At 37.1% G+C, this 26,883-nt stretch overlaps 1 protein-coding gene across 1 annotated transcript; it reads left to right on the top strand.

Annotated features, from left to right (window-relative positions):
• The first annotated feature begins 16,173 nt into the window (after positions 1–16,173).
• CIB3 (calcium and integrin binding family member 3) lies at positions 16,174–25,679 on the top strand. The gene is made up of 5 exons (XM_031948204.1): positions 16,174–16,184; positions 17,643–17,754; positions 20,246–20,393; positions 20,981–21,176; positions 22,930–25,679. The coding sequence occupies exons 1-5, from the start codon at positions 16,174–16,176 to the stop codon at positions 22,949–22,951; spliced, it is 489 nt and encodes a 162-aa protein (XP_031804064.1). The 3' UTR covers positions 22,952–25,679.
• Positions 25,680–26,883: the final 1,204 nt, after the last annotated feature.

The following is a 26,883-nucleotide window of genomic DNA, read 5'->3' as shown; positions in this document are numbered from 1 at the left end:
CATTTAAGAATTGTTCCCATAAGGAGTGGATGCTCATCAATTGGGGAATATCAACTGGACAGAACTGGCAGCTAATCTGTGGATGGTAGGGATTGCCTAGAGCAGGAATCAAGCAAGTTTAATTTCAAAGTGAGAGAAACAGCTCACAAGTGAGGAGGCAAACTAGACACATGTGCTGGGACCTTACTTATCTTGGGGGATTCAAATTAGTGAGTTTAAACCTTGATACTCTATACCAATGACTAGCCAGTGAGCTACAATGTGACAATAAGGGTTAATGACAACAATATAACAAGTTTAATTCGTAGTAAAGCTTCATGACCAGAACTTATCCAAGCTTTTCTGATGTTTGTCTGAACTCAGAAAATATCTGGTGATAGTCAAAGCAATATAATTTACATGTGATTTTTCCAGAGATTAAGCGCAAAGGATTGTGGTTATGCCAAACTCAGAGCACAGCTTGCATATTGGAACTTAGCTCTGGAAACAGGGTGTCTCTAATATTTTGTCACCAGATCATCTAGCTCAGCCCTTTGATTTTCTAGATAAAACTGAGGCCCCCAGAGGGGAGCTGATTTGCTAAAACAAAAACAAAAACAAACAAACAAATAAACAAAAAACCACACCCAAAAATTGACAGAATCAAGACTCAAATCAAGGTTTTCTGAAGCTAAATTTCATGGCTTTTCTCCTTACCTCTTAAGGGTCTCCAGGCAAAGCCTACATACCAGGTTAAAGGAATGTAGTTCCTCAGAATTACATTCTGAAGGGCTTTAGAGTTGCCCAGACCCACTTTTGGCTCACTCACATAGCCAGTCAGTTAAGATATTTTGAGGAGCCCTTAATAGCTAGTTTGCATCTGAAGCAATTTGGTCTCTTGTATAGCTGAATCATGAAGTCAATTTAACCTCAAAAAAATCATTCATTTGTTTCACAAATAAAATGATTAGGTGATTGTTTTTCCATCTCCCACCATTTTTTCCTAGGATTTACATGTCCTATGAAAAGGGCCAACTATAGAGGCAAAGCTATATAACTGTAGTAGGAGCTCTGTGATTTCCAAGTGAAATGGCAGACATTCCTCCCTAACCCGATACACTATACCCCGAATGAATGAACCTTGGGAAGATCATGGAATTTCAGAGTTCTAAGATAAATTGTGAAATAATAACTTACATTTCTCTAGTCCCTTGTGGAGGACAAAGTTTTTTCTTCACAACAACCTTATAAAGTAGGAAATGCAATAAAAATTAGTTTTCTTTTATATATGAGAAGGATGAAATTCAAGGTATTTAAATGACTTGCCCAGGATCATACAGCTAATACATATTTTACAAATTCAATTCAATAGGTGCTTATTGCAGACTAGACCCTAAGATATAAGGAATTAGGGGAAAAATCTCTAGTTCTTGCCCTTAAAGGGCTTGCAATTTACTGGGGTTAGGGATATATTGGAGGTAGGTTGTAAACTGGAGAAGGAAATGTCAAACAACTGATGCTAAATGAAATGAGCAGAACCAGGAGATCATTATACATGACAACAAGATACTTCCATTGTTTAGCTCCTTCCAAAGTCTCCATTTTGAGAAAAGGCCCAAAGTCAGCTCTCCTTTATTCCTCTCCCAGGTATATTCAGTGGAATCTATCTAACAGATGTAAAGTCCTTGAAGGTCAGAACTCATTTTTGTTTGCATGTTTATCCCCAGTGCTTAGCACTACCACTCCTGAAACTTGCTAGGTGCTTAATCAATCTTGGTTGATTGGGATTGTTTTATTTCCCCATTTCTTAGTACAATTCTTCGCACATAGTAAGTACTTAAATGTTTTTTATTCCCTATTTGAGCCATTCAATAATTCGGTCAAATAGAAGTAATCTTGATTCATCAAACTTTTTATAAATTTCTCATTGGCAGTCAAGACATTCTCTCTTGAATATACATATTTGTGTGTATGTATATGTGTATACACACACACATATATCATGTGTATGTATTTATGAAATAGCTTTTTTTTTTAATTGGTTTATAAACTCTTTAAGGAAAACTATGTTTTATTTTTCTATGTATGCCTAGTATTGAACATGACCTTGTAGATAGTAGATGATTAATAAATGTAGGTCAAATAATATTTGTGCAGAGCTGCATAACCAACTGCTTCCTTGGGCAGATCTCATCTTGAGTATTGTGTTCAGGTCTGGGCACCACACTTTAGGAAGGAACTTGACAAAGTAGCCCTTGGTTGGTGGAGGGCAACCAGAATGGTAAGTGTAAAGTTAAATCTATGGCATATAGGATTTGATTTAATTCAATTCAATGAACAATTATTTAGTGCCAGATATAAGAGAAATGTTAAAGATGCAAAGATATAAACCAAAAAGTCTTTAACCTCAGGGAATTTATATTTTACTTCAAAATACTGAGGTGAGTTAGGAAGGAAGAAAAAGAAAGTATTTATTTGAAAAGTATTTGAAAAAGAAAGTATTTAAAAGCCATCATATGGAAGATTAGATCCCCTTAGACTGTGAGCCCTATGAAAGCAGGTACCGTTTTTGCTTTTTGTTGTATTCTCAGCACTTGGCATAGTGCCTGCTACATAGTAGGCATTTAATAAATGCTTGTTGATTTGACCTGTTTTACTTCATCCCAGAAAGCTGAATTAGGTAGGAGTGATGGAAGAAGCTGCAGAAAGATAGATTTCAGTTTCATATAAGGAAAATATCCTTACAGTTAGAACTCTGCAAAAGTAAGATAGCTCATGTCAGGAGTGACTTCTCCACCATTAGAGGTGTTGAAATAGAAGCTAAATGATCACTTGTAAGGCAAGAAGAGATTTCTGGTGTAATGCCAGAGAAAGTGAGGCAAGATAGAGATTAGAGAGTTTTTAATATTTTATTTGAATGGGAGAGATATACTGGGACCAAATTAGGATCCATGGTTTGGTCCCAGGGCTGAATGAGACTATCATCTCCAAGAATCCAGCATCCAGCCAGCATCCAGCCCCCAATTTGAGTTCTCCATGACATATTTATACACAGTAGCTAAACAAAGGCAGGGGGGTGGAGTCCAAACTCTGATGATCTGGAATCTCCAGGCAGGAACCATCAACTTGCTCTGACAGGTAGGACCATAAATTCTAACAAACTAGGAGTTAAGAAAGTGTCTGACTCTAGACACAATGTCTGGAGTTCCCCTTTCTGAGTTTACACATTGACAACTTGAAACTTTAGAGCAAATAGCCCTGAGTTATATCAGTCTTCATGAACCAGAGGTGGGGGTTGCAATTAAGGGGATTGAGGCAGAACATTTAAGGAAACAGAGGCAGGACCAATTTGGGAAACTGAGGCAGGACTAATCAGGGAAATTGAGTCAGGACAATTAAAAGAGAGCTGTGGTATAGCATTGGTAAGATACAGGTTAGAATGGAAGATCTCTGAGGTCCCTTCACCTTCTAATGGACTCTCATTCTATTGTAAACCTTGTATCAGAAGTTTTATTAGAATGAAGGGCTTGGTTATACTGGGGAATTAAAAAAAAAATATCTTGGAAAACAATCTCAATCTAGGAAACTAGAGAAATGTATACATAGTACTCCTAGCTTGATAATATTTATTTCTTACTTATTAATGCTCAGAGTTTACAAAGGAAGAAAGTTTTATTGATTGATCAAAGGAAACTCTTGGAAAATGTACAGATTTTCTAATGAGCAGTCCTAGGGGGAAAATCTATAGAAATTCCCAATCACTTCGAGTTCGTAATGAGTAAGGAAATAAATGATAACTGATCCTTTTACAATGCTGTAAGTGATTTCATGTGTTATCTCATTTGATATCATTCTTATTAAACAGGTTCTCTCTCTCCCTGTAAATCTTAAATGTTCATAGTGAAAGACACCATTCTGCAATCCTACAGTTGCTGGTTATTACCAGCAGGTGATGTCAGGAGCTACTGTTTGGATTGAACTTCCTGCAAAGCTCCTTCAGAAAAGCCAGCAGTTATTAGCAGATATTTCTTTCTACTTGAGCTCCTTCTCTAACTCCTTATGCCAAGAGATACAGGTATGACTTCAGTTGTGGAGGTAGAAATTTGGATAAGATGGCAGATACAGTGACTACATGCCTTAATATCCTTTCTCCCTGACACTTGGGAGAGATGTCTTCCATTTCAGGATAAAGTCTTGTCAGAAGAGTCATCCTTGGTGAAAATCTGTAAAAGAAAGTCAACTCACCTAAGCTCACTCACAGAAAGGAAAGGAAAAAGTATTATATGGCACTTTCTATGTGACATACATTTTAAGTGCTTTACAAATATTAATCTTATTGGATCCTTACAACAACTCTGAGAGATAAGTCAAATTGTCTTCATTTTGCCCTTGAGGAAATTGAAACAATTTTTTTTTAAGTGACTTGCTGAAGTTCACATAATTTATATGAGTCTAGGGCTGGATTTGAACTCAGTAGAGTGGACCTGAGTTTGGGGGAAAGGGGCAGCCAGTGGGATATATGTACATCTATGTACTCTTTTCTAGCTAGGAATGCCTTTCTTAGGGCAGAAGATTATGGCATCTATAACTCAGTGATCAATGAAACCCAAGAGATTATAACCTCTAGGCTGGGGAGGGATGGTAAGAGTTTCTGCAAACACACAGAGCAGAAATAGATACATTTTTCCCCCATTTGACCCAAGAAAAAAGTGGTTTATATTCTTAAACCCAAGTTCAGTGCAAAGGAGAAGGAAGAATCTTGATTTCCTAAGGAGTATGATACCTGAATCTAGCCTTCTAGAAAAGATAGGAGATTTCTTGGGCAGTTTCAGCTTTAGGATGAGACACACATACAGAGAGAGAGAGAGAGAGAGAGAGAGAGAGAGAGAGATACAGAGAGAGAGATACAGAGAGACAGAGACACACAAATACAGAGATAGAGACACAGAGAGACAGAGTCACAGACACCCAAAGACACAAACACAGATAGAGACAGACAGAGAGAAAGATTTTAAGAGAGAGAAGAGGATTTCCCAAGTGAGCCCTATAGTTGGAAAAGCCATAAGGGTTAAAATCTCAACAAAAGAGAGCAAGAGATTAGAATTTTGCCTCCCTACTATTAAAATAATTCAGACAATTCAGGTCTAATGGGAAAGTGGTTACATATCCAGTAGCCCAAAGTATTTTTGCCTTCTGGAATTTACTTGTGTGGAAAAGGTGGGGTGCCCCCTACCCACTGTGGAACCTGTGATCACTGCTCTTACATGGTGGTGGTCTCGTGTATTTTAGACTTGGACTTTGGGTTCCTGTTTGCTTTTCTTGTTTTATTTTTTCCTCCTGTCCCAGTGATTGAAAGACTTTTGGAGTGGCAAGTCTGAGAGTTTGGGAGTTCTTGGGTTCTTTAGTTGGTTGCACTTCAGGAGGATTCCCCCAGCAGCTACTGAATTGTTTTTCAGAGAAGTTATTTCCAGCATGAGGTTGAGCTCAAGCCTCAATCTAGTTTCCAAGAAAACATCGATGTGGAGGGAGCTGTTTGTTTGTATAGTGCAGAATCAAATGAAGGTAGAATGCCTTATTCAACAGAACTACCAAATATTCCTTATCTTAACATTGTAAGTATCAATCTCCTGGAAGAACATAATAGTAATAATAAATTGAAATTTTGTATTTGATGTTGCCAATTCTGGTTTATGAGTTTTATGTTTTAAGCGTTTCTTTTGAGTGGATGAAATAAATAGCAGTCCTATACCTGATCTTCATTGTACAGAATACTTTTCTATTTCTCTTTTTTGAGGATATCTCTGACATGCACCAAATTTAAGCTGCAGACAATTTTTCCTAGAGCTGTAGGATGTCAGTGGATAGAGGCAGAATGGATCAGAAAAGGAGCTTTACCCTTCTTTTTAAGAGTTAGGTTCTGCTACGACTGAATCCAGTCTGTTTGCATTGATCCAGAGCTGGGGGGTTTGGAGAAGAATCATATGGAGAGAAATTATTTTGTGTATTGCTATATATGATAATGTATTTAGTCTTAAGCATAGATAATCCAGAGATTTATTGACCTCAAGGACAAAAAGAAACAGAAATTCATGACAAGTGAATAAAAACAGTATAAATGTTATAGGGCTGAAGGGGACCTTAGACCAAACAACATAGAATGCCAGATCTGGGAGGGCCCTTAGATCATAGATCATAGAATGCCAGAGCTGTGAGTAACCTTAGAGATCTTCTAATCCAGAGATTCTTAGCCTAGCATCAGTGAATTTATTTTTAAAAAATATCTTGATAACTTCATTTGAATATAATTAGTTTATTTTCTAATCCTATATACTTTATTTTATGCCTTTAAAAACATCATTCTCATTCTGATGAATCTGTTGGCTTTACTGACTATCAAAAGGATCCAGGACATAAACAAAATTGATTCAGTCTAACACCCAATATTTACAGATTAGAAAACTAAGGCCCAGAGAGGGAGCATACTTTGCAGAACCAGGATGAGAATTTACTTCCCAATCCAGGTTCCAACCCATTCTTTTGCCTACCACATACTTACATGTTGGACAGAGGGTGGAACTGGACAAGATGGGCAGCAAGCAGCTTTGGGCCCTTCTCCACGAGAGACTGTAATGTGAGTCCTATTGAAGGTGGGGGCTGGGAGCAAAGGGAGGGCATAAGTTGCTGATGCCAGACAGGGATTTTGCTTAAATACTCTCCTGGGTGATTTAGAAATCCTCACAGCTGGCAGGAAGCTGACTCCTCTATGTGAGACTCTTACCCCTACTTTTTAAATCAAGTGAACACTGGGTTTAAGAAGAAAACCAGTAGAACTGATCCTGAATTAAGACATGGGCAATAAGCAGACAGTTTTCACTCCGGAACAGCTGGAAGCATATCAGGTAAGAGCTCTAAGAGGGAGAAACCAGGGTCTGTCATTTTTACCTAGTTTAGTTCAACATACTAAGTGTCCAACAAACTAAATGCTTGACCCTGGAGAAAAAAAGATGAGAAACATCTATTTCCCTCAAGGATCTTACAGTCTAATAGGGGGATAAACAGAAATAACCTACAAGACAAATTGGAATGTGATAAAGACATATACGAAATTAAATAGAAAAGGCGAGAGCTTTGGGTCAGCTAGAATCAGCTAGAAAAGGACATTTATATTTTATTTTAAGAAAGGGAAGGATTTCTATCAGTAGAAGTGGGTAAGGGGCATTTCTTCCAGTTATAGAGGATGGCTTGTGCAAATACATGGAGATAGGGAAACATGAAACTGAAGGATGTTGAGTTCTGTAGTTTGGTTGGAGTGAAAGGGGGTAAATTGCCATTAAAATCGGATTATGAGGGGTCTTGAATACTTAATCAGGGAGTTTGGCTTTTCTTTTGCAGGCAGGGAGCCATTGAAAGGTTTTGAGTAATTGGCTGGAAAGATTATTCTGGAAGCATGTGAAGGACAGAGTGGAAAAGGGAGAATTCTTGGGATCTGAGATGGGTGATTTTAACCCATGTGTTTCATAACTGCTGCATCTTGGATTATATCTATTATATTCATTGACCTAGACTATATCTGTGTGGTACTGAAACAATGCTACCAGAAATTCAGCTCGTTGAGGAAAAATACTAGTCAAAATTATTGATTTGTGTTGTCATTTTCAGGACCATGGATAACTGACCTCTCAGATTAGACAGTTATGTTCATGAAGTCCAAAGGGGATTTTATCACCCTTATAAAAAGACATATTTGTGGCACAAATGGGAGGATCTTTATTAATTCCCTGCTGTCTGAAAATGGGGAGGGGCAAGCTTTGAAAACCTAACATTCTCTATTCTACTTACTTTGCAGGATTGTACCTTCTTTACAAGAAAAGAAATTCTGAGGTAAGTCTCTTCTGTGACCTACCCTACAATCATTGGGAAGGTTCAAGCTGAGGATAGGTGGTTATAGATTCATAGCATTTTTAAGTTTAAAGGATCTCAGAGATCAAATAGTTCAGGGGTTCTTAACCTAGGATTTCAGGGTGCCTGTGAATCTGGAAAAGATTGTTCTTTATTAAAAAAAAAAAAAAACCAACACCTCTGGATTTTTATCTTATGCCTTTAATAAAATTATTCTGAGAAGGGATCCATAGGTTTTATCAGGCTGCCAAAGGAGCCCATGATCTCTCCAAAAGATCAAGAACCCCTAATCTAGTCCAACTTCATCATCTTACAAATGAGGACACTGTTGTCAATATTTAAGTAATTTGCCTATGTCCATACATGCAGCAAATAGCCGGACTGGGATTTGAATCCAGATGCTTTAACTTCAAATTCAGTATACTTCTGTTTGTATTGCTCAAAACAATGTATCTGGGTAAGGCCATCAGATAGCAAAACTACAAAGCTGACAGTTTGTCTTCAGGGCAGGGAGGTTTGGAATGATTTTGTCATACTTTCTCAAAAGAGGGATACAACAGAGAAATGGAGGGGGAATAGAATATACTCTCTACATATTCCTAATCAGTCACTAGTGAGCTGAATTGTCAGTAAGGATTATAATTGATTTTCATGCTATTGCTAGTTTGGTTTGTTGTTGATTGACAATTCATTCAGCCAGTGACAAAAGAAATTTTATTCTAACCTCCTCCTCCCCCCTTACCTGTGTATTAATTCAACAGGTAATCCCTTACAGTGGGAAGTACATCATCTCTCTTCTTCACCCCTGTCAAAACCTGTCTTTCAAAGCCTTCCCTCAAACTAAAGTATAAAGGACCAGAACGACTGGGATTAGATTTGTTCTGTGTGGCCCCAGGAAGAGAACCAGGGACAGCAAGTGGAAACTATAAAGAGGCAAATTTAGTTTGGATGTCAGGAAAAGCTTGCAAACAATTAGAGCTATCTCAAAGAGTAGTGAGCTGCCTAAGAAGCTCTGGGTCTCCTCATTGAAAGACTGCAGGCAGAGGCTACTTGATAACCTCTTCTTGGGTAGGTTATAGTGGGCGTTCCTTCATGTTTAGGTTAAACTAGGTGACTGGGGAGTTCCCTTCAAACTGTCAAAATATGTGATTCTTTAACTGATAGCTTTGAGGATAAGCCCTGGCAGGGAAAGGAGTGGTGGATTGTAACCGAGATCAAAGTTTTAAGCTAAAGGAATGCAGTTTAAAGAATAGATAGCAAAATTTAGAGCAAGGAGGGAATTTAAGAATTATCTAATCCAAAGATTCTTATCTTGGTATCTGTAAAACCTTGGGTAACTATTTCAAAACAGAGTGATCCCCACTGTTCCAAGTCTTAGCTTTAAATAATAGCTTAAAACTGATAAAAATTACACAGTTTTAAACTATCAAAATTAAAAACTTAAGACTCTAGAGACACTCTCTAATTGACTTTTCTTTTTGTAATCCTGTCTTTTATTATTCCAAAAAGGGTCCCATAGGCTTTGCCAGATTGCAGAAGGAATCTATAACACACACAAAAAGGTCAAGAACCCCTATCTGCTTCAACTTTCTCATCTTAGTGATGGAGAAACTGAGGCTCAGTGAGGTGTAGGCCTTAACTAGTTAATGGTTGAGACTGAAGGGTTTGTGGAGTCTGTGCTCAGTACAGGCAGAGTAGTTTAGTAGAAAGAGATTTGAACTTGGAGTCTAGGAACCAAAGCCCAAATCCTGGTTCTTACACTACCTGGGAGATCTTGAGCAAAGCATTTCATGACTTTAGGTCTCAGTTTCCTCATCTGTAAAATGGGGATAAGAATATTGTTTTCCAAAAGATTGCTTGAAGGAGAGTGCTTCCTACATTGTAAAGCACTATAGAAATGCCAAATGATGTCATTAAGGTACTAAATAAAGAATAGGTGGGGTAAGATTCTAGGCAGGCTTATTAGGATCTTGGACTTTGTGGAGTTGAGAGGTGGAGAGGAGGAGAAAGAGAGATGACTTAGAGTTTGCAAGAGAAAATTAAATGCCAGCAATTCTGTAGGTTACCACAATTTCTCAATGATCTTTCTTCCTTTGGATTCCATCCAATATCCTTTACACTTTTGTTGCTATCACTTATCTTTAGGTCATTCTTCCAACTTTTTCAATGACTTTAGCTCCAGGTTCATAATTTTTTCATTCAACAACAAGCAATTATTAGGAGGCTATTATATGTATAATACTAGGTAAGGTTTGATGTGGAGATTATGAAGAAAAAAATTATGTATTTTCTAGGACCTAATGTGTTATTAAGGGAAATGTGATATCAGCACAGCTTAATATAACACAAAGTGATGTGTGATAGATGCAAAGGTGAGAAGACAAAGAGCTCTAAGAAAATTTGAGAAAGAAGATACACTTTCAGTTTGGAGAACCATGAAAAGCAGTTGGGCTATAGCTTCCCGAAAAAGAAAGATTCTGAAAGGCAAAAATGAAGGATGGATTTCTGAACATGGGGCATGATTTGTGTAAATGCATAGAAGTTAAGATGGCATGCTAAGTTTGGGGAAGTTACTTAAATTGGGTAGGAATGGACTGCATGAATGGGGGTGTTTCACTTGCTTCCATAGTAGGATTTTTTTCAATGGTTTGCCTTTCATGCTACCCATTCTGGAATGCTCCCATGCTCTCTATCTTTGTCAGTGTCTCATTTACACTATTGTGCCAAGTTCTGAGCACCACATTTTTGGAAGGACCTTTAATGTCTGGATTGTCTCCATTCTAAATAATAATCATATTAGCCTGGCACACATTTAAAACTTAAAAATTTGCAAAACATTTTATCTACATGATCACATTTGATATTTGATAACCCCTTGAGGTAGGTATCACATATATGATTACTCTCATTTTATAGATGAGAAGATTAAAAGTTGAGAAAGGTTAAATTACTTGTCCAGGATTATACATTTAGAATGCAGGATTTGAACCCATATTTTCTCCTTTTCCAAATCTAGTACATTATTCACTTTATCAGGCTGGAGAAATGGGTTGGAATCAAATTATGAAGAGTCTTAAATCCCATCTCCTTTTATCATCATTGGTGATCCAGGGTGAAGGATTTCTTGAATGCCTAACATTTGCCAGGCACTATCCTAAGCATTCAAATATTATCTCATTTGATTCTCAAAATAGCCTTGAAAGATAGGTTCCATTATTATCTTTATTTTACAGTTGAAGAAACTGAGGCAAATGACTTACCACGGGTCACAGTAAGTGTCTGAGACTTATATCCGTGTTCCACCATTTAATGCTGCCATTCTAGAATCCTACTGTATCTACCCTGTTTTGAATACATCTAGAGTTTGTGTCTAGTTCTGGACTTCATATTTTGTGGAAAACTGTACTGTTTCCATGAGAAGGCAACCAGGATGATGAAGAAACCCCAAACCATGCCATATGAGAATGAGATGAAGAAATTGGGAGTGTTTGGCCTGGAGTTGAGAAGATTTAAGAGACTGTGATAGTTCTTTTCGAATAATTGAAGGATCATTGCGTGGAAGACTTAGTCTACTTGGCTCTAGAGGGCAGAATTGGAAGGAATAGATGGAATCAGATTTTAGTTCAGTAGAGAGGAATAGGGACTGGGCCATTTATTTTATTGGTACAAGGCTCCGCTATGGTCTATGAAATAAAAAATAAATCTGGATAACTTTTGCTATATGATTGGTGTCCACTGTAGTTTTATGCATTTTATTTTATGTATGTAATAAATTGATTCTGAGAAGGGATCCATAGTTACCAAACTGATTGCTGAAGGGACCGAGAATACAAAAAAAGATTAGGTAGCTCTCCTCTAAATTTATGATGAAACAAGAGGGAATAACATACACTCTCAAATGGGTATAGAAATCTTTCTTACCCTACAGCAATCTAGGAGAGGAAGGGAATTAGATGTCAAGGTACTAGAAGGGAGAGCAGATTAGAGGAGGTGGTACTTTTGAGGAAGGACAGAGTGAAAAGACAGAGAGAATAGAATAAACAATGGTAATTGTGAAAAAATTTTAAGCAAGTATCTCTGCTAAAAGCCTTATTTCTCAAACATATAGAAAACTGAGTGAAATTTATAAAAATAAGAGCCATTCCCCAGTTAATAAGGAATCAAAAGATATGAATAGTTTTCAGATGAAGTAATCAAAACTATCTATAAGTCATATGAAAAAATGCTCTAAATTACTCTTGATTGAAGAAATGCAAATTAATATAATATAAAATAATATAACCTAAGATATATATATATTTTTAATTTTTTCTTTTTTTTTCTTTTTATTTAATAGCCTTTTATTTACAGGTTATATGCATGGGTAACTTTACAGCAGTAAATGTTTTTTTACAGACAGTAGATGTTAAATATATTAAAATATAAATTAGATACACAATAAGTATACATGACCAAACCCTTATTTTGCTGTACAAAAAGAATCAGACTCTGAAATATTGTACAATTAGCTTGTGAAGGAAATCAAAAATGCAGGTGGGCATAAATATAGGGATTGGGAATTCAATGTAATGGTTTTTGGTCATCTCCCAGAGTTCTTTCTCTGGGTGTAGCTGGTATAACCTAAGATATTACTTCATACCTATTAGACTAGCTAATAGGACAGAAAATAAAAATGACAAATGTTTGAGGGGATGTGGGAAAAAAATGAGATATTAACATACTGTTGATGGAGTTGGGACCTGATTTAAGCATTCACTGGAGCAATTTGGAATTATGCCCAAACATGCCTTTTTACCTAGCAATACCACTACAAGATATCTATAAAGAGATAAAAAACAAAAAAGAAAAGGACTTATATGTACAAAAAGATTTATAGCAGTTCTTTTCTGGTGGCAAAGAATTGGAAATTGAGGGGATTTCCATTAACTGGGAAATTGCTGAAGAAATTGTGTTATGTGACTGTGGTGGAATATGATTGTGCTATAAGAAATGATTTGCAGGATATATTCAGAAAAACCTGAAAAGACTTACAGAAGCTGATTCAAAGTGACATGTACTTTATACAAAGTAACAGCAATATTGTAAGATTTTGAGCTGTGAATGCTTTAGCTATCCTCAGCAATACAGGGGTCTAAAACAACTCAGAAGGACCTATGATGAAAAATGTTATCCATCCCCAGAGAAAGAACTGATAGTGTCTGAATACAGATTGAAGCATACTTAAAAAAAACCCCAAAACTAAATTTTTCTTGAGTATTTTATCTCTTTTACAACATGACTATTATGGATATATGTTTTGCATGACTATACATGTTAACCTAAATCAAATTGCTTACTTTCTTAACAAGAGGGGTAGGGGGTGGGGGTGAAAGAGGAAGGGAGAGAAGTTGGATTTCAAAATTTTAAAAATGAGTGATAAACATTATTTTCACATGTAATTGGGGAAAAATAAAATGTAAACAAAAATAATGATGAAAGAGAGGTAATGGACTCAAAGTATAGAGTGAGATAGATTTTCCAGTGTGGCCAAGTCTAAATTTGTTTGGCACTGTTTATATTTGTTATAAGGGCCTTGAGTTTGGGGTTTTTTTTTTTTTTCAATTATGGAGAGGTGGGAAAGAGAAGATAGAGATATCTTCCTCTGAACCCCTAAAAGTGAAGAGAATAGAAGGAAGTTCAGAAAGAATCATCGATAAATAGTCCAACATTGAAAATTGCATGGAAGGAGGGAAGGAAGGAAGGAAGACAAGAATAAAGAAAGGAAAGTGAGAAAAAGAGGAAGAAAAGCAGATAATTAAGTAGCGTGGCAAATAAATTTCTGGCCCTGAAGTCAGGAAGACCTGAATTTAAATCTGGCCTCAGATACTTACTAGCTATGTGATCTTGGGCAAGTCACTTAGCTTCTAACTGCTTCAGTTTCCTCAAGTGTAAAATGGGGATAACAATACTACCTACCTCACAGGGTTGTTGCGAGGATCAAATGAAATAATATTTGAGTGCTTAGCGCTGTGCCTGACATATAGTAGGCACTTAATAAATACCTGTTTCTTTCTTAAAGTGGAATGAGCTGCCTCCAGAGCCAGTGAGTTCTTGGTACTGTTTCCAAGCAATATGCTTGACCACTTGATAGAGATTCTAAATTGTAGAGGGAATTTTTGTTGAACTAGAAACCCTGTAAAGTCCCATCCTACTATGATATAATTCCATGATTGCAAATGAAAAAATATTTTGAATACTAAGTAGGTGTCATGATATCCAAGATAATTTCTTTTTGGCTACAGAGGCTTAGATTGCTCCCAATCCTGGGAGTATCTTAATATCTCATTCACTGATTCAGAAGTCTGAAGAAGATTTTAATGGAGTAGAATATCAGACCCAACTTAATGAAATGAACAAGGGCTTGAGAAAAAGTTTTATGCATGATTGTAAAAATCCATTTCCCAAGTCCAAGAAGAGAAATGGCATAGACAGCAGTTTGACAAGTACTTAGTAAACCTCAAGCTCAATGAAACCTTAGAAGCTATTGTGGTCTTAGGCTACTTTTAAAAAGCTACAGCTTCTAGTTATCCGAAGCTGATGGTCCTGTCAGGCTCTGTCCTGATCAATCTATATGTTGAAGGAGCAGTAATCAGTTTTGCATGATAGATTTAAGAAAAGACCTAAGTGATCTGGAGAGTAACCTAAAAGGACAAACAGCGGGATGGTAGTTCTTGAATTCATGCCATTAAAGGATCGATTGAAAGAATAGTTTGAACTAGAGAATATGTTTAAATTAGGGATATTGAAACCAGAGAAGATACTTAAACTAGAGAAGACAAGACTTATGGATGATTTCATAGCTGTCTATGAAGCTGACACACATCCATTTAAATTGTTTCTTTCATTTGTCTATGAAACAAACACATTTATTTCATATGTATGAAGCAGAAACATGGTTGTTTCAAATGGTTTTCTGTCATTTGTCTATGAAGCAGATATGTGTTCATTTCATATTTGTTTTATGTATATGAAGTAGATACATAGCTATTTTGTATGTTTGTTTCATGTGACTATGAAAAAAGACATGTATCTACTTTATATGTCACCTAAAAGAATTGGTTCCTTTGCTTGTCCTCTCAGAGGGAAAATCCAGGAACAGTAGCTTAAAAATTAGAACTATTCCAAAGTAGAATGGAGTGCTTTTGGAAATTCTGGGTTTCCCTTACACTGGAAGTGTGTCTTTGAGCCAAAGCTAGATAAAAAGGTTGTAGATGGGATTCTTTTTTTTTTTTTTTTAAGGCAATATTTAGACTAAATGACTCTGAGGTCTCTTCCAAATCCAAGATCCTGTGATTTTGTGACCCTAGACATTAGGCCAGACAGGTGGGAGGGAAATGGTTCTTCCTTGCAGGATACTTTTAGCACAAATTGCTCTCAGGACATTCGAGAAATCATGGAGTCTTCAGAAGGCCTGGGCTGGGCCATGTCACTAGTTATATAATTCATCTGCCCTTTGCAAGACCCTCATTCTATTGTATTCTTTACCTGAAGCCCAGACTGCCCAGGTCGGGGAAGTCTATCATACCTGAAACCCAAGCCTGGGTTGATGTTTGATCATGTATTGATTGGAGGCCAACCTCATAATTGTGTCAGGAATAAGGCATTTATTATTGATGTGAAATCCTTTTCAACATACTGCTCTATTGTTCCCAGGAATGTCCAATGATGACAGCTTTAACTGGGGCTTGTGGGCTTCATCTCAGAAGGAGACACTCATACAGAAGGGAAAGTCAGAGTCACATGTCAAATGAATCCTCTAGATACGATTTTAATAATAATATCTTACATTTATGGAATACTTTATAATCATAGCATATTTTAGTCAATAAACATTTGTTAAGGGCTTACTATGTGCCACATGCTGTGTGGAGTATTAAATATTATTTATTAAGTGTTAGAGGTACAAAGAAAAGTAGAAAAAATGGTCCTTGTTTTGAAGGAGCTCATAAGCTAATGCAACATAGATTTTTGATCCTTTTAATGGCATATCTTATTAGCCCCATTACACAGGAGCAGAAACTAAGTCTCAAAGAGGAAAAAAATCACTTCCTGCAAGAGAGCACATTAAGTCTATAACTTGTTCTAAGGCTCATAAAGTCATTGAAATATAACTCTAGAAATGAAATGAAATTAAAGATCATCTCACCCAGTCCTCTAATTTTACAAATAAGAAAACTGAGACCTGGAGAACTAAAGTAACTTGCTTCAGATCACACAATTAGTAACATTACATAGTCAACCAACAAAGCATTCATCATGTGTGCTAGGTGAGAACCAGTGCAGTTTAGAGAGATTAGAGAGCCCGCTTTGAAGCTAAGAAGACTTAAATCCCCAATCCCTTTGACCTATATTGGCTGTTTCAGCCTGGGCTAGTCATTTAACCTCTCAATGCAGTGAACTGTGTTAACTAGATTCAGAGGCAGATCACTGAGGAGAAATAAAGAAATATGTAAAAATTATTCATTTATGGCAGATGTGATGGGTGAAATTTGAAATAACAAAGGTTTGAGCTTCTGAGCATATTGACTTATTAAGCAATGCATGCCAAATGTATAACAAATTGGGCTTACTCAGCTTGGCACTAGACTCCAAATATAGGAGTAGATGGATTTTTATGTATTAAAAGAAAATAAACAGGATATAAACCAGGATACAAAATTAGGTAATCTGATTTGTAATTGTGGAAAACGTTAGGGACCTTCTAATTTAGGAGGGGGAGGGTGAACAAGTACAATTCCTTGAAATCCAAAAAAAAAAAAAAAAAAAAGTGTCCCTCCCACTCAGTGCCTGTATTTCGTATTTAACAAGGAGACAGTAACTGATTGACCAGTATGGCCTCAGTTTTCTTTTTAAATTTTTAATAGTACTTTATTTTTCTAAATTCATGGAAAAATATGCAGCATTTACCTTTACAGCACCTGGTGTTCCAAATTTTTTTCCCTCTCTCCTCCCATCTCCTCTCCCCAAGAGAGCAAGCAATCTGATATAGATTAAACATGTGATATTCTTCTAAATTTATTTCTATATTTGTCATACTGTGCAAGAAAAGTAAGATCAAAAGGGAGAAGAAAATATGAGAAAGAAAAAAAAACCAAACAAGCAAACCACCACACACACAAAAAAGGTGAAAATATCCACATTCAGTTTCTATTGTTCTCTCTCTGGATACCTTTGGTATTTTCCAGCGGGTTCAGTTTTCATATGACATGTGGGTTGCTTGAGATGTATAATTATGAGAAAACTTCTTTTATCAATCTTCAGATTTAATTGGATTTTTGCTCATCAAAACCTAGGTCCTTAAAATTAAAAGTCTTTGAGCAACAAGTAGTCACTTAACCTTGTTTGCCTCCATTTTCTCATCTATAAAATGAGCTGGAAAAGGAAATGGCAAAATACTTTAGTATCGTTGCTGAGAAAACTCCAAATACGATCAAGGCAAGTCAGACATGATTTAAACAACTGAACAACAACAAAGTTACAGGTAGAAGTTCCTAGCCATGCAGGGCTAGCTTTAAACAACATAACAAACTTTCCCCACAGCCCTTTTATAATTGAATCAAATTTTCTCCCAAGACAAAAATTGGATTAGACCCACAATTGAACAGAAAGTGAATTGGACTAGATCTAGAGCAGATTCGCAATATAGTCACACAATTCCCACAATTCTCTCACGAGTCCTCAAGTTTAACGTCCTAAACAGTTGTTTTTCTTCTTCCGTATCCTAGGCTGTTTTATCGTTTTCAGGATCTTGCTCCTCAGCTGGTTCCTCTTGACTACAATAGCAATCCTGATGTGAAGGTGCCATATGAAGTCATCAGCAGCATGCCTGAGCTAAAGGTATAAGCTAGGAGGGAGAGTCTGTGAAAATTCATGGCAGAGGCAGCCCTCGGCACAACTATGAGATGATACTGATAGTCAGCTAGGCTCTCTACTTACAAGATTTTTCTTCCCTGGGACATCTTGGAGCCTTCCATTTTCCCTTATTTCACTGCTTTGGAATTCCTCTCCTCCTGTTCCCCAAACCCCTTCACCCAGCCTCTCCTTACCAAGTTTAGTGACAGCCAGTCCATCTGACAGTTCAAAATACTGGTCAGTCTGTTCCCATGAGGTACCCCTTATTGCAGTCTAACCTACAAAGAGGGAGGAGTTTGCACAGACCCTTCCTCTTCCTTGCTCCTTAAAAATAACAATCAGCTATTGTTTGAAAGGAATAAGGGTAGTCCATATGTAACAATATTGTTTACAAACTTTTGTGGGGTCTGTATTTGGTGCTGGGAGAATTCTAATGCCATTTTAGCAGCCCTAAAGTAGTTGACTCGTCTTAGCAATTTCAAAACCCAGGAGTTTTCAGTGCCTTTAGGAGTCCCGTTGCCCATATCCCAGGTCTCATCCTATCAGAACTCTTCCTTAACTTTTTCATAGAATCACGGAATTTAAAAGCTGAAAGGGACCTTGATCTACCATCTAGTCCAATTCAAATATGAAGGAAGTATAAAATACCATCCAGACTATTCCTGAAGACTTCTAAGAAAGGGGAATCTCCCACCTCTTCAGGCAGCCTATTCTACTTTTGGATAGTTCTAATCATTAGAAAAATTTTCCCTGACATAAAGCTTTGATTTGCCTTTTTGCAACTTCTACCCATTTCTTTCTGTTCTGCCCTCTGAAACTAAACAAAACAAATCCAATCCCTCCTGTATGTGACAGCCCTTCAAATACTTGAAGACTATTTTCATACTCTAATCCCAATTTTCTCCCATTGCCATTTATACAATCTAAGATTTGGTTGGCTTTTTTTTTTGGCTGTTGTGTTGACTCATATTGAGCTTATGATCCATTTAAATCTTCAGATTTTTTTCAAACTGGTATTAATTTACCTTTATTCTGTCTTTGTTCAGTTAACTTTTTGAGCTCAACAATAGCATTTTCCATTTGTCCTTATTTAAATTCATCTTCTTGTATATGGCCTATACTCATCCACTGAGATATTTTTGGACCCTAATTCTGTTACTCAAAATTTTATTTATCTCTCCTTGGTTTGTTGTTGTCTTTCATACTGGAAGAGAATCAAAATGACATCACTATGTTAGAGTTGAGTTACTGTGTGTCCAACTATGACTGATCAAACCAACATGATTTCACAGGTTGGACACAAACAGTCCATGTGAACATTTGGGGTGGCTTCTCTAATTTTGCACATCTCACATTTCTTTTGGACTAATTCAGTTCTACTTCTCTGATGAGGGAATGTCATGCTGGTTGGTCCTGTGTCAGTCTCTCCCATATCATATAATCGATTCTAAAGTTCTTAAGAGAGACTTTGAGAGTGTCCTTGTATCACTTTTTCTGACCACCTTTTGGAGGCTTGTCATGTGTGAGTTCTCCATAAAATAATTTTTTTGGTAAGTGTACATTTGGCATTCGAACAATGTGGCCAGCCTAATGGAGTTGTGCTCTCTGCAGTAGAGTTGCAATGTTTGGCAGTTTAATTCGAAAAAAGGACCTCAGTGTCTGGTATCTTATCCTGCCAGGTAATCTTCAGAATCTTCCTTCTATTTTCATCAGTATCCCAGTTTATCAGTTTTCCAGGGCAGAAGTACAGTGGCCACTTACAGGTCTGATTCCAATGCTGATTATTATGATTAACTTGCTCCATTTTTTTTTTTTTAATTTCTTGGACATCTTACCCATCCTTACTTAGCCAGTCTGGTAGTCTTCCCTTCCTGGGGCTTGCCATAGTAGTGATACACTTAGTGTAGACAATAGATAGGTTTTAGCCCTATTGCAGCTCAGAACTTCTATACCCAACTTGAGCATTCTCCAATAACAGGGATGTGCTTGGCTATCAGCAAATTTGGCAAGCTCATCATCTGTAGTTTCATCCAAGTTATGAATAAAAATAAAACATCTAACAGGATTGGATTAAGGACACATCCCTGAAGCAATATCTTGGATATCTTCTTCCAAATAGATAATCAATGCATTTAATTCAATCTAGTAATCACTTTAAAGACAAAAATTCAACAGTCTCTGCCCTCAGAGGGTCTTACAATCTATAGGAGAGAAAACTTACAGATAAGGAAAATGATATATACAAAATGAATACCTGGTATTCCAGGTATACACAGCTTATTGCTGGGAGGATTGGGAAAGTCTTCATTGGTGAAATTCTCAGGTTGGTATTGGGGATGCAATGACAAAACAGAAAACAGGTCCTCTCCTCAAGGAGTTTACATTCTACTGGATCCATTACTCCCTTTTGTTTGGGTTTGACCTTCGAAAAAGATTTGCATTTACCTAATGGTGCTTTTAACTCTTTCCTTTGTAGGATAACCCATTCCGTGAGAGGATTGCTCAGGTCTTTTCTCAGGATGGGGATGGGAACATGACCTTGGATGATTTTCTGGACATGTTTTCTGTGATGAGTGAAATGGCTCCTAGAGATCTAAAAGCATATTATGCTTTTAAAATTTATGGTAAGTGAAAGGGACCTGGCCATGGGGCACTAGGGGAAGATAGGAACTCTGAAGTCAGGTATTTTTTTTTCACCTAGAATGTGGTATCAGTTCTGCCAACTCCAAATAGTGAGAAAACTGTTGAGAACTGGGTTCGAGTCCCAGCTCTTGCACTAACTCACTTCATCATCTTGGCAAGTAACTTTGCCAATCTATTCCTTAGTTTCCTCATAGATAAATGGAACTGGGAATGGCAAAGTGAGAATAGAATATCTTTAAGGACTTTCCAGTTCTAATAGATTTAAAATCACAACCATCACTGACTGCCTTTAATAGATCCATTGTAGGCCAATCCTCAACTCTAATACCTGTGTCCCCAAGCACTGCCCACTTTATTCCTTTATCCAAATGAAACCTATCTCTATCATCCTTACCCCTGAGAACGGTCTCCCTTGAACCCCACTCGATTCCTGGACATTGCTTGTCTCTAAATTCCTCATCCCCAGACAATGCCTGCTTCTCACAGTCCCTCAACCTCAGGGCACCCCTCTCCATTTTGATCTTTGCAATAAGGGCATAGTGAAAGTCAATGATACCATTTGGCCCAGATTTTAACAACGATGACTATATCTGCCCATTGGACCTGGAGATGACAGTGAACAAGCTTACTCGAGGTGAGCTGACTCCTGAGGAAGTTGGCCTTGTATGTGAGAAGGTGATTAATGAAGCTGATGTGGACAACGATGGCAAACTCTCTCTGGATGACTTTCAAAACATGATTCTACATGCACCAGATTTCCTCAGGTGATTGCCTTTAATCAGGGCTCTGCTCCCTATTAAAATGTACTTTTCACTTCTATCCCTAGACAGGCTGTGCTTTAAATTCTTATTAATCATTTGTAATTTAGTATAAACGATTTCACATCCTTTCCTGAGAAAAGATGTAGTGTAGAGGGAAAGCTTCAAAGAACACAAAAAGTTTGTGAATAACAAGGAAACTAGAATCACTGAGTGCAAACTTGCTTAACATTTTGTCCATCATCCATTCATCCATCCATATTTTCTACTCACCCATTTATTCATTCCTCCATCTATTTGTTTATTTGCCTATCCACCCATTCTTCATATATCCATGAATTCCTTAATTTATTCATATAGTTATTTATATTTTTTTTACTCACCCATTCATTCAACTATCCATTTATCCACCCACTTTCTCATTTATCAATTCATCCATCCACTTACTCAACTGTATGCTCAAATATCCATTTATCTATTCATTCATCTAATCTCTCATTTGCTCATTCATCCCTTTATCTGTGCACTTATTTGTATCTTCCTTAATCCATCCATTTGCTCATCTGCCTGTCTACCTACCATTTTATTCATCTGTTCATGCCTCTAAATTTGTTCACGTATCTGTTCATCTCCTTGCTCATTTAATCTGTTCACTTATTAATATTCTCAATAATTTATCTACCTACCTATTTATTTGCCTATCTAGCCACTTACTAATTTATTCATCTTTCTATTCACTTATTCATTTATTCCTTTCCTTATTTATTCTTGCCTTCACCTAAATATCCATATATCCATTCATTTTTTTCAATCTTTTATTCTTTTATCCATCCATTTATTCACCTACCTGAAGCCACTGACTCATCCATAATATACATATTTACTTGGTTCATTAATCTGTTGATTTCCCTCCTTAGTCATCTAACCATCAATATATATTCATTCTTCATTCATTTGTTAATTCTTGTATTCATTCCACCCATTCATTCATTTATCAATCAACCAACATTTATTAATGTTTGCTATCTGCCAAGTACTATTCAAAATGTATTACTACAAAGACAAAAAATCAGCAATTTCTGCTCTCAGAAGATTTATAGTCTAAAACAGAGGTGGGAATCCTTTTTCTGTCAAAGGATATTTGGATATTTATAACATCATTCTTAGGCCATACAAAATTATCAACTTATGGAACTCAAGCAGTGGGAGTTTATTGTAGTTAGCTTTCATCTCACCATCTCCTGCAGTTGCTTTAGAAATAATTTCAAGGGCCTTGTGTGGTCTGAGGGCTGGATGTTTCCCACCCCTGCTCTAAAAGGAAAGAAAATATGTAGATTATATAAGAACATAAATTGTATAAAGAAAAGGAATATCGGGCTAGGTTTTGGAGTTAGGACACCAGTAGTCAATGGGTTTGAGAAAGACTTCATAGAGAAGGAAGCCCTTGAACAGCAGGTTTCTGAATCTTGAAAGAAACCAAGGATTTCAAGAGATGGAAGTGAAGAGGAAGAGCATTCCAGACATGTGAGAATGTGACAAGGTCCTAGGAACTGGAAGATGGGAAGGGAAATAGAAAGTTTCCTGTAGAGGGAAGCACTGACCTGAGTCTTGGAGGAAGCCAGGGATTCTAGGAGGTGAAGGCAAGAAGAGAGTGAAATATAGGGTTTCTCAATAAAGAACATGAAATAGTATGGGCTTTATTGGGGTGGGGGGAGACATCCCACAAAGTCTCACTTAAATATTTTGTTCTCTCCTACAGTACCTTTCACATCCGAATCTGAAGTGTAGCTGGCAAGCTTGGCTCAGCTTGGCCCTCCCTGGCACTATTGTATTTCCAGTATCAGCTCCCATCTCTCTGTCCCTACGACTGGATCTGTTCACTCCAGTCATGATCCTGGTTCCCCATTCTTCTATATAACCAGCTAGGCTTGACTCAGCCTTGGTTTCAGTGTCCTACCCATTCCCAGTATCTACTCAGTCAGACTGCTTGTGATCTAGAACTCCAACTCTTTGACCCTAGAATTATTTATTTTTATATAGATATAGATATAACTAACCTTGCCTGATCTAGTCAATATTCCAGGTTAACCATGAGTCCAGAACTGTGCCCATCTATCCCCTATAATTATCCCTGCCCAGCCTAGATGTGATCTCAGCTTCCTATGCTTTCCCATAACTAACTGGGCCTGATTTAGCTTGTCCCAATGTCCTATTTATTTCAGTGATCTGGTTAATCCGGTCATGGCTCTAGATCTCCATTCTTCCCTGTGACCAGCTTGATCTTGCCCATTGTCCTATCCATCCCTACAGCTATTCTTTCTTGGTCTAATCATGACCCTCATTTCCCATTCTTTCCCATGACATCCTTCTGGCCCAGATATGAAGCCACTATCTCATTAGAATGTAAACCCAGAGGACAAGGGCTATTTTATATTTTGCCTTTATATCCTTAGCACCTAACAGTATATAGTACATGATAGGCATTTAATTAATAAATGATTGTTGAATTGGGTTGACTTTTTGAGTCAGCTCTTTGTTTCTGCAGTTTGATTTCCCATGACTCCAAGGTACTTTATTGTCAATACTTAGCTCTACCTTGACAGACTTTGTTTTTAGTGTTCCATTCCTCCTTTCTTTCTTCCCCAATGCCTCTCTCATCTGTCCTGTAACCAAGTCCAGAAGGATCCATTAAGGACTAAATTTTTCAGGGACCAAGTGAGGAGGGATCAGGACAATGTCTCCTTTTGGGAGGTGAGAGAAGGACTCAAAAGGGAGGTGGGAAGGGGGCAAAGACAAACTTGAACTACTTTGAAATTTTGCTTATAGTTGACCCTGAAGGGAATTTCCTCCTTCCTTCTATGCAATCTGGCCTCTGCTCCCAAAATTCAGAAGTTGGACTAATAATAGAATTTAGCTATACCCTGGGTCAAGTGGTTTTTGTGGTCTGTCCTTGAAACATAACTACTATTTATACCATTTTATATTTGAGAGTTAATGTCTTCTAACTTCTCTAAAACAAAAATCCAGATTTTGTTTTTAAACAGCAGCTTTTTGTAAGATTTTCCTCAGCAGTACAGTCTGGCCCCCCATGTCTAAAGAGGCTCCCCTTGCTCAGTTTCCCTGGCTCTGTTATAAATAGGTGTCTCTTACAGTACCTTTCACATCTGAATCTGGTGTCTTCCCCAGTTGGCCTATTTGTTCCTTCTTGTGGGTCTGTACTCTACCAATGTCACTTATTCTGGCTGGACCACATGTACTTCTACCCTTCAGGGCTAGAAATAGTGGTTTCCTTCAAGCCTTCTTTGGATACAGGAAAAGCAGGGTTCTTTCCTGTCTGGGTGTTAAGTGCATCCTGTTTAGTTACTGCTGGTTTTACAGTGGTTCCCCTGTTCAAAGCACCTTTGTGGTTCACTATTGCCTACTGAGAAACATCATCATATAGTTAGTAGTTCTTTTGGTCTCAGAACCCCTTAAATTTTTTTGAGAAACCCAAAGAGATTTTGTTTTTGTGGACTATATCTATTAATATTTACCCTATTTGGCATTAAAATGACTTAGTATAATTAGGAATATTATGATTAAGTGATTTAAATTTGAAATGAAAATTATGAATTGGATTTCATGGACCCCTTGAAAGGGTCTCAGAGACTCCCAGAAGTCTGGAGTCTCACTTTGGACCATACTTTGATAATCACTAATGGCACAAGTTAGCTTTATAATCTTGGATGAATCCCTTAACTCTGGGGAGCTTTAGTTCATCTGTAAAATAGAGATGAATGCATGCCTCTCAGTGTTGCTATGAGGAAAGTACTTTGTAAAGCAATGTAGTAAAGAAATCTTCCATTAACTGTCATTTAATAAATTCCAAACAAGTTGATCAAGGATCTTCACTATCTGTCATTACCCTTCTCAAGCCTTATCTTACTTTACTCCTCCCCCTTACTCTATGCTTTAGGCAAATAGACAACTCATTTCCCCTAAATATATGCTCTCTTCCCCCAATTTCCTTTTTTGGGGGGCGGAGTTATTGTCTTCTATTTTATGAACTTCAACCACAACAAACGCACACATTTTAATGTTACAATAAAGGACATGAAGGAAAAGTTTATTTGACATTTGGAATTTCTGGTACATCCATTTTTCAATATGTCTGTAATGCAATAGTATAAAAGTCAAAATGTTGCTGGACATGTCTGTGTCCCCTTCTGAATTTTCTTCTGCTTTCTTTTATATATTTTCAAATGTTTCACTATGTTCTTTTATTTTCTTTTTCTTTTTTTCCCCAGTAGTTCTTTTTGAACTCCAATGCTCATTCTCTGTCTCCAGAAAAAGGACTCTTTCAGTCTATAAATATTCAAGCAAAATCAATGAACACATTGGTTCTGTCTATAAAATATATATTTCCTTCTTCACCTCAGTCTTTACCAACTCTCTGCCAAGGGATGCTCGAACAGCTATGTGGTACAATGGATAGAATGCTGCAAATCAAATCATGTGAACTTGGGCAAGTCACTTACTATTAGTTTCTTCATCAGTAGAATAGGAATATTTATAGCACCTACTTTTTAGGGTTGTTTGAGTATCAAATGAGATAATATTTGTGAAGCACTTTGTGAACCTTAAAATGTTATATGGTTATTATTATTATTCCTTCATCATTAGTCTTCTGAAATCATGATTGGTCATTATATCAATCAGAACTCTTCTTTGTTTGTTCTTCTTTGCATTATTATAATCAGCATGTGAATTGTTCTCCTAGCTCTGCTCACTTCAAGCCTTATCAGTTGATAGTTTCCCCCCAGATTTTGTAATTTCTTACAGTTCAATAGTATTCAGTTATATTTATATATCATCACTTGTTCACTCATTTCCCAATTGAGTGGTACCTACTTTGTTTCTGTTTCTTTGCTCCAATTCAACAAACTGCTAAAAATATATATTTTTTTCCCTCTGTCCTTGATTTCCTTAAGTGCATAAGCTTAGTTGAATTATCATTGAGTCAAAGGGTCCTCAAAGTTTAGTGAGAATTTTGGCTAAAATTTCAACTTGCTTTCCAAAATATTTAAACCAATGCTCAGTTCTACCAAGAATGTATTAATGTGCCTACCCTCCCAAAGCCTTACCAACAATTGCCACTTTTCATCTTCCATCATCTTTACTAATCTGATTGATGTGACATAGAACTTTAGAGTTGTTTTAATTTTCTTTTCTCTTATTATTAAGGATTTGGAGCATTCTTTCATACGATTGTTGATAAATTGAATTTCTTCTTTTGAAAATGGCTGATTCATAACTTTTGACTATCAGTCTTTTGTAGAATTACGTCACTGTTTTCTCTTCTCAAAGAAGCCATAGTGAGGGCATGACATTCAGAGCTATACTTTAGGGGAAATGAGGTGGCAGGGGCTGATACCATCTTCCTGGAGATTCTTTCTTCCTTCCCATCCTAATCTCCCTGCATCCTTTCTCCTCCATCTCTTTCTTCTCTTCCTTACACTTGCTTCCTAGAACAGTGGTATATCCCTTTCCTATCCTTCCTGCTCTGGAGCCTCTGTTCCTCTGCTTGTCTTGTACTTTTATCAGTTGTCCAGCTTCTTCTTGGGCCCTGGTAGCCTTCTCCTCAGTAGCCACTTTCACTTCTATACTTTCAGGAAGGTAGAAACCTGGGATATCCCAGAGTATGCTTTGTATTACTCAGATTCCTGTTCTCTCT

The sequence above is a fragment of the Sarcophilus harrisii genome, chromosome 1, assembly GCF_902635505.1.
Source record: "Sarcophilus harrisii chromosome 1, mSarHar1.11, whole genome shotgun sequence".
Taxonomy (NCBI): domain Eukaryota; kingdom Metazoa; phylum Chordata; class Mammalia; order Dasyuromorphia; family Dasyuridae; genus Sarcophilus; species Sarcophilus harrisii.
This window is presented reverse-complemented; position numbering and strand designations above follow the sequence as displayed.

Excerpts from the sequence above, each read along its gene's own strand:
- CIB3 (XM_031948204.1), top strand. Across the intron at positions 20,394-20,980 it reads TTATGCTTTTAAAATTTATG|ATTTTAACAACGATGACTAT; the intron begins GTAAGTGAAAGG and ends CATTTGGCCCAG. Across the intron at positions 21,177-22,929 it reads CATGCACCAGATTTCCTCAG|TACCTTTCACATCCGAATCT; the intron begins GTGATTGCCTTT and ends TCTCTCCTACAG.